The 8,387-nt window shown below is 39.1% G+C and overlaps 1 protein-coding gene across 3 annotated transcripts; it reads left to right on the plus strand.

The window, feature by feature from the left end:
- Positions 1-37: 37 nt before the first annotated feature.
- Positions 38-7,968, plus strand: bap1 (BRCA1 associated protein-1 (ubiquitin carboxy-terminal hydrolase)). Of its 3 annotated transcripts, none has more exons than XM_046383657.1 (17): positions 38-60; positions 605-634; positions 754-808; positions 1,016-1,148; positions 2,025-2,144; positions 2,247-2,308; positions 2,448-2,590; positions 3,088-3,166; positions 3,293-3,416; positions 3,753-3,894; positions 4,140-4,324; positions 4,800-4,933; positions 5,069-5,532; positions 5,776-6,017; positions 6,220-6,312; positions 6,404-6,476; positions 6,958-7,968. In XM_046383657.1, the coding sequence occupies exons 4-17, from the start codon at positions 1,131-1,133 to the stop codon at positions 7,089-7,091; spliced, it is 2,013 nt and encodes a 670-aa protein (XP_046239613.1). In that variant the 5' UTR covers positions 38-60; positions 605-634; positions 754-808; positions 1,016-1,130; the 3' UTR covers positions 7,092-7,968. The 3 variants fall into 3 exon arrangements, with proteins under 3 accessions (XP_046239613.1, XP_046239611.1, XP_046239612.1); XM_046383655.1 differs by lacking the exon at positions 38-60 and adding an exon at positions 87-298; XM_046383656.1 differs by lacking the exon at positions 38-60 and adding an exon at positions 88-298 and having other exon boundaries at positions 5,779-6,017.
- The last annotated feature ends 419 nt before the right edge of the window (positions 7,969-8,387 follow it).

Here is an 8,387-nt window from a genome sequence, read left to right on the forward strand (position 1 = left end):
TTATTTATTAATTAATTAATTCCTTGTTTTGCTTCAGGTTCTGACTACAGGAAGTTGAAGGTAGGACTGTTTTTCAAGACCACCCGTCGATTATTGATGACGTTGTTTATAGGCGGCCAATTTTATCTATTGTGTTTATCTTGAGCTCTCCACAGTTTTTTCGTGAATGGATAATGAATTATCGTTAGATATTCTTACCCCTATTTTGGGCATGGATTGGAAAACATCTTAGATATTAGTCACCCGTGCACAAATGCGAAAATGAACAAAGGGTGGCTGGAGCTCGAGAGTGATCCAGGTAAGAAATTTCGATAGACAAAACAGCTAACTAACGTTAGCTTCCACATAATGCCAGATGGACACCGTAGCGTCCACAAACAGCTTGACTTACCCGAATTTAGAAAGCAACTTTAATGCAGCGCAAGATTAAAATGGTTAAACGTTAATGTGTAGTATGTTTTGAAGTTGATGGAGCGAATAACCAGGGGCGAAATATAAAGAGAAGGAACGTTATTAACAGATTACACTGGTCTTGTTTTATGGTATATTTTAGTTAGTTATCAGTTCGTTATTGAACTCTGAATAAAATGTTCTATAATTACAGGACTGTTCACTTTGCTGGTGGAAGATTTTGGTGAGTCGCTCATATACAGTAGCTAAACCTGTGTGAATAGCCAACACATACAACGTCAAGTAGGAGCTCTTAAGCTAATAAAGACAATTAAATAATTTCTTTATGCGTGTATTCTGTAGGTGTCAAAGGTGTCCAAGTAGAGGAAATCTATGATCTTCAAAGCAAGTGTCAAAGGTATGTAACTTGCAACCATCAGGTCGACCCAAGCCTAATGGGTGAGCAATGATTGCAAAAGTAAATCAAGAACTGAACTACATGGTAGGTATGCCATGTAGCAATCTCCAAGCTCACGTCTGAATACAAATGACAATCTTTTTCTTGCTTCTTGTTGAACTGTACCAACAACATGTGAAAAGTGTTTGGCATCATTTCATTTTTCAGTCCTGTTTATGGCTTCATCTTCCTGTTCAAGTGGATTGAGGAACGTCGATCCAGGAGGAAAGTTAACACTTTGGTGGATGAGACTTCTGTTATTGACGAGGAAATTGTAAATGATATGTTCTTTGCTCATCAGGTAAGTAATAGATGTTGGCCTGGTATTTTAGTTATTGCCATGACATTAAATCTTCTGATTAGTGAACAATTAATTTATATTTGCAGCCGCAAAATATATGGCAGATCTCTTATGAATTGTCCATAATATAAATTTGTGCAAGTCTCCTTCATAGTCAAAACATAAATCTGGACTAATTAGAAATTGGGAACAACACTTTAGATAACCACAGTTTTACTCAAACTCATTCCTTGAAATTGCTAGCTTATATTTACTATTAGCCACCAGCACTAATTTTCTAAACTGTATGAAGCTGTGAAACACCAGCATTTTTTGTTTTGTGTTTACATCATTTGATATATAATGTTGAATGTGTACATCGAAATATCCATTCATTCATTCACTAATTCCTGCTACCCTTTAGAGAGTCACAGGAGGCTGGAGCCAATCCCGGCAGACATATAGATTAATACCTAAAATAAGGTTAAAAAAAAAACAACTGAAGTTATTTGGATCTATTTTCACACTTTATCAACTGATGATACCAGTGCCGCTTTAAAATAGAAATGCCCTATGCTCAAGAGGCTACCCTGTCAAAACAAAGTTTAATTAAAAATATATACAAAAACACACCTCAAAATATTCAGTAAAAATGAAAGGCTGTAAATTCATCCTTACACTTATGAAACTTGAAAAATGCAGTCTGATGCCACAGAATGAGGGAAGAATTTGCCACTTTTCATTTGTCAAAGCAGACATTTTGCTGCTTACATCCCTTAAAAATCCTCCCCTTTTTATTAATGTCTTGCAGTAATGTACATAGATAAATATTTATGGTTATATTCTAACCTGAACTGATTTATCCTGACCTCTTTTTATTATTTTTTTTAATTCTAGCTGATACCAAATTCATGTGCCACCCACGCTTTGTTGAGTGTGCTTTTGAACTGCAGCGGTGTTGAGCTCGGCACCACACTTAGTCGCATGAAGGCTTTCACCAAGGGCTTTAGTCCAGAGGTAAGTTGTTGGTCTCAGTCACTTTTGTTCAGTCTCTCTTTTTCTCCTCTCTCTCTCTTCCTCCTGTTTTCTCATTGTTGTATTCAACTTCTAATTTTTCAGAGTAAAGGTTATGCAATAGGAAATGCCCCAGAGCTTGCCAGAGCACATAACAGCCATGCCAGGTAGGTTACAGTCAGTGGTTCCTTCGGTGTAAAAAAGGAAAAAAAAGAAAAAGTAATAATCCTCTGTGATTTGTCTGGGAAATGCCAGACTTTGTGCATCCATCACTTTCTGAAGCTCTCTTTCCGTGTTTCTATGGAGACCGGAGCCCAGGCACCTGCCGGAGAAGCAGAATGGAATCAGTGCAGTTCGAACCATGGAAGCCTTCCACTTTGTTAGCTATGTGCCTATCAAAGACCGCCTCTTTGAGCTCGATGGACTAAAGGCTTACCCCATTGACCATGGTATAACGCAATACTGACTTGTCCTGTCCTGTGTTTTGGCTGCTGTGGAAAACTGAAAACTAAGTTGTCCTAAATGTTGTGCAAATGTTGAAATGAGGTCTTCAGTGACGTTGCTATATTTTTTAGAGTCATTATTCTGATTTCTTCATCTTTAGAAACTTCAAAAGTTCAAGAGCTCACTTTTGATTTTTATTATGTTTTTAAAAAGTGGCTTATTTTTTGTTTTATTTGAACCACTTTTGATCCAGTCTGTAGCCTAGGTCACTTATGGCCTTATTCCTCATTGCATAAAAACAATAAAGGGACCAGAATTTTTGCTTTCAAGGCCCCTGAATAGTGCTGTTCCTGACATGATGTAGAAAACCTTTTTAAGATTCATCTAGAGGAATTTAGTTAAACTAAAGCATTGTCATGACACATTTCCTATTAACTTTATTAATGCATTTGTTTTTATTTTGCTAATTGCTGCAATTTTCCATCACTCCATTCTAATTTAGGGCCCTGGGGAGAAGAGGAGGAGTGGACTGATAAAGCTCGGCGGGTTATCATGGAGAGGATTGGACTAGCCACTGCTGGGTGAGTCCTGAGCCAGTCAGCGTGAGCAGTGCAGGTTCACCTTACACACACACACACACACACACACACACACATACGCACACCCTCAAGGCTTCATTCTCATGCTGCTAGTCTTCTCTTTTTCAGTGAGCCATACCATGACATTCGCTTCAACCTGATGGCAGTGGTGCCTGACCGCAGGATGAAGTATGAGTCCAAACTGGAAATTCTAAAGAGGAACCGACAGACTGTTCTAGAGGGTCTACAGAAGGTCAGGAAGTGCCGAAAATTTCATCACAGAATGATCATAATCCCACAGCTCTTTTAGTGACAGAGTAGTTGGGTTTTCTGCAGCTGTTCAAAATGGATTTCAGTTGAAACATGGAAACACATTCTGATTAAATGACAAAATTGATAAACTGCGTGTTAAAATGAAAGTAAAATATAACTTTTCAATTTTGAATGCTAAAATAGAACTAAAGTAGGTTAATTGTTCTAACTTTGTCTGCTGCATGTCATTGTTGACACCGATTTTGGTTTTAGTAGCATCTCCTGTCTATGATACAGGTGAATATCTTGTGAAATACCTTTTTTATGTTGTCTTCAGATGATCAAGCTCACTCAGCCCGAGCTTGTCCACGACAAAAAAGAGAAGGACTCTTCCTCTACAGACGATGGCGTCACTGCGATCAAGAAAGAGGCAGATGTGGAACATGTTACATCCCAGGGGACTGACCAGGCTTCATCAGGTACTTTAGTTGGGTTTATTTGCCCAGTTTTATTAACCCTGTGAAAATGGACACCCTCTGTCACTGGGGTGTCAAATGCAGTGACCGTTTCATTCGTGTTTCTACATCAGGATTGTTTCGTCTCTGATATTTTGGATTGTTTTACATAGTTTTTTTTAGTGTTGATTGTACAGATTTCAGCCACATGAAGTATTCAAGATACTCGTTGTAAACATTCAACTAAAATAACTTGACCTTCTCTTCAGATTCAGTGGACGAGTCAGCAGTTCAGTCCAAAGATGCCACTAGCCCCACAAGACACACAAAGGTCATGGGCAAACCACCAGTGTCCACAGGAGGAGGTACCCAGCAAGTCACTAGTCCCAACCCCATCGTTCAACGCCTGCCTGCCTTCCTGGACAACCACAACTATGCTAAGTCTCCCATGCAGGTAAGAAGAGAATGAGCAAACAAAAACACAAAAAGAGTGAAAGAATTCAGTCTTTGAAATGTGTTATGTGTGAGTTAAAGGACGTGTCCTGATCAAAAATAACTCCTGGATTCCTTACAGTGGAGCATGAAGCCAAGGTTAAGCCATCTTGAGCTGCTATATCATTGGATAAATTGTTTCTAAGGTGTTTAGGGCCCAGAAAAATAACTTCAGTTTTCAGAAGTAGAATATTGCAAGTCTGATTAGCTGATTTGTTTCATCTGGTTTCATTGACAAGTACAATTGTGTGTCATCTTGCATAACTGAAAATGTATGGCGTGTTTCCTAATAATATCACCTACGGGGAGCATATAAAGGGGCAATAGTATTGGACTGAGCACAGAACCTTGGGGAACTCTGTAAATTAAAATAATAAAATAATGTTGGTGTTTGCAGTAAAAAAAGAAATGGAGGCTTTATTAAATCTGATTCACAGGAAGAAGAGGATCTTGCTGCCGGAGTTGGTCGCTCTCGAATGCCGGGGCCTCCACAACACTCGTACTCCGATGATGAAGACGATGAAGAGGATGATGAAGAGGAAGTGACTGGTTCTGCAGGCACATCTAACAGGTTAGCACTGTAATGCGTAATGTAGGTATAATTTCTTTTTAAGTCTGATTATGACTTGACTGAAGGGGGCTAAAGATCTTTGAATTTGTGCTATCAGTTTTTAGTCAGTTATGTTTTGAATTTGCTCTCTTTCAGGTTCAGACGGAAGGCAAGTCTGCGATCACGAACAGGACGGGTGGGGACAGGGATGGAGAGCCAGATTACCCTCACGGTGTTGTCTGAGAAACTGAAGAAGGAGGCCCAAAGGAAAGATGCCCTGAACACACCCCTTTCTGTACGCACCGAAGGGCGCACTGGGGGCATTTGTATCACATCTGCTTCACAGCCATCCCCCACACCAAGCAATGAAAGCACTGACACAGCCTCTGAGATTGGCAGCGCTTTTAACTCCCCGTTGCGCTCACCTGCACGCTCCCAGGCTGCCACACGCCCGTCAAGTCCAGTTGCATCCCATCTGTCCCGTGTGCTGTTTGGAGAAGATGAGATGCTGAGGCTGGACTCCAGACATAACCGTGCTGTAAGAGAACTAGGTCCCTCTGTCAGCGTAGCCTTGTTGCACTTGCAGGACGATGGAGTCATCTTTGCTCTCCCTCCATCAGGTGAGTACAGGACATCACTGTTGTTATTTGCAAGGGTGGTTTAAAGGTCTCTCCAGAAGCAACCATTTCAGTCTGCAACTTGATATTTAGAGTATAGTCAGAGCATATTAATTATTTTATAAAGTAGAAGTGACCAGTTTGGGGTGACTTTAATGAGTCTAACAAGCACTTGTACTTTGAATAATGGATTGTCTGCGTCTGGCTACTTCTGATAGAATGTTACCTTCTCTGTTGCCTGCACAGTAGATTTGGCTGCCGATGGCACAAAGCAGCCTTGCACTCCTGTGAAGACAAAAGACAAAGAGGAAGGAAGCCCCGTAGCAGGAGAGAAACAAGGAGTGAACGAGGGAGATGCAGGACCATCCGTGGAGGTGAAAGAAGAGGACGGCAAGGATGGAGCAGAGACTAGAGCTAGCAAGGAGAGGGCCAAAACTATGGAAACTACTGCAGACAGCAAGCCCCCTGGGGACAAGTACTCTCCCAAAGTAAGTCTGAGAATGTTCCTCATGGTATAATGTACTGTAGTATGTCTGTTGTTCCTGTGTTTATCAGCCTGCCAACACAGTTACATCACTGTACGGCCACATTTTTTGCTAGTGCTGCCAATTAGTGAACTGTTTTTAAAGCTGAACATTAAAAATATATAATAAACACACAGAGTGGTTAATCTTGGTCTGTTTCTTGCAGGAGCTGCTTGCACTGCTCAAATGTGTAGAGGCTGATATCGCCAATTATGAGGTTTATCTGAAGGAGGAAGTAGAGAAGAGAAAGAAATACAAAGTAAGTTTTGTTCACCTGGAGCCAACCCAATATACCTGGTGAGACGTTTGAATTAATTTTTAATCAAAAACTTGTGTTGTCATTTGATCAGATTGATGATCAGAGGAGAACCCATAACTACGATGAGTTCATCTGCACTTTTATATCAATGCTGGCCCAAGAAGGTAAATCTTTTTTCTTTTTTTTTGCCTTTCACCCTTCCATGAAAACCACATTTGAATCCTGTTTGTAAAGTTGTTTTCTGTGGTGGATCACTGTTTCACATCTATATGTTCAAATGTGTCTGAATGTGTCACCATGTTTCCCCACTAATTGCCACCACACATATTTTTTGTACTGGATGTGCAAGATAAACTGTCATAAGTTAAAAGTCCTGACAATTGGAGAAGAAAGGGAGAGAACAATGTCTGTATGCATAACTGTGTGTAACCTTTTTTTTAAAAGACAAATGTGATTAACATTGACATTTGAACATTTTTAACAATTTTTAAATGAATATTCTGATTGCTAACAGTTAAAATGGTTCCATCCAGCCTGAAATACACACAGTCACAATCTTTCCATTTTTAACCATGCAAAAACCTAATTATATTCTAAAAATCTGTTGTTTTGTTAGTATTTTTATTATCTGTTTGCTCTCTGCAGGAATGTTGGCCAGCCTTGTGGAGCAAAATATTTCCGTGCGTCGTCGGCAGGGAGTGAGTATCGGCCGCTTGCACAAACAGAGGAAGCCTGACCGCAGGAAACGCTCCCGCCCTTACAAGGCTAAACGACAGTAATTGCAATCACAACTTCTGTAATTTAATTATTCCTGTGAGCACTGAGCAATCACTGCAGAGAAAGAGAAACTGATGCACCCCTGAAACTGTCTCCTAAAGGCGGTTCAATGTTGTATTTTAGTCATGGGGCCTTCTCTTCATCATGAAATCGACCATGCGTTCTTTTATCATTTATGTATATATGTACTACCATTTTAGTCTCAATGTAAAGATTTTTCTTTCATGTGCCACTATGATTGACAGATTGTAAATATGAAAAAAGGCATGACCCCCAATGATGCAGCTGAATGCTGCATCAAACCAGAAAGTATTCATTTTCAGTGAAAGATCTTCTCTACAGTCTTGTGGTCAGTACGGTTTGATATATCACTTAATATTTAGTTTGGTAAATAAGTCAACATTTCATCAACTGTATCCCTTGCTCATGTTTTCATGGTGCCAACAAAGTATTGAATATCTTGACAATAGAAGGCTATGTATTTTATTCATTCATAGCAGTTCAGTTATAATCGCTTCATTGTTGGTAATTTACTATACAACATAAAAAGCATTTTTTAAATCATATTCTTTGTGGACAGTTTTAAACTCAAGAAGAGGTCATGACGCATCAGGGTTTTTTCGTTTCATTGGAATGTCTTTTCATCTAAGGGCCTCATGCCGTGTATTTGCTGTATGTCTCATGAGGTCCTGCAAATGAAAAACAAACTCTTGTTATTTTTGTACCTGAAATGAATCTCAAAGTGAGTGAATATTAAGTCAGATGTGTGCATTTGTTTGTTTTGTACATATGTATCTGTTAAGTGATTCACCTGTTCACTGAGTTCAGTTGTTCTTTGTGCTTGCCAGTCCATATAACAATAAAGTTAATGGAAATATATTGCTATTTTTTTTTATTTTTTGAAGTGTTACAGTGTTTTGTAATGGCAGTGAGTATATTGGTGTAGGAGTCCACCCAATAGTACAACATATTCACCATATTTTAATCACAAAAGCTACATTACAAATCTTGGCCAGTTTTATTTTTTTAGATTTTGTTTATTCTCTTGGGTGTAGTAAGTGTTTTATTGTAGTGACAGTTGGTGTACACTAGGGAGAGCAACCATTCAGAAACAAGTGGGACCATCTCAAAGTCCTCTCCATTGCTGCGCTGTACGGGGAATGATTCACAACAAAATGCACCGTTTTTTTGTTTTGTTTTATTTTTTTATTATATTTGAATTGTATAAAAATACTTCTGAGCTACAGTTTTTATTTTGCTGGATGAAATAGCCCACACTATTTTTACATTAATTAAGT

This window comes from Scatophagus argus, chromosome 3 (assembly GCF_020382885.2).
Source record: "Scatophagus argus isolate fScaArg1 chromosome 3, fScaArg1.pri, whole genome shotgun sequence".
Lineage (NCBI taxonomy): Eukaryota > Metazoa > Chordata > Actinopteri > Scatophagidae > Scatophagus > Scatophagus argus.

Bases quoted from the DNA above. Each gene is read 5' to 3' on its own strand.
- bap1 (XM_046383655.1), top strand. From the start codon at position 262: ATGAACAAAGGGTGGCTGGAGCTCGAGAGTGATCCAG. The intron at 299-604 runs GTAAGAAATTTC...CTATAATTACAG, and splicing joins GGAGCTCGAGAGTGATCCAG to GACTGTTCACTTTGCTGGTG. The intron at 3,417-3,752 runs GTCAGGAAGTGC...TGTTGTCTTCAG, and splicing joins TTCTAGAGGGTCTACAGAAG to ATGATCAAGCTCACTCAGCC.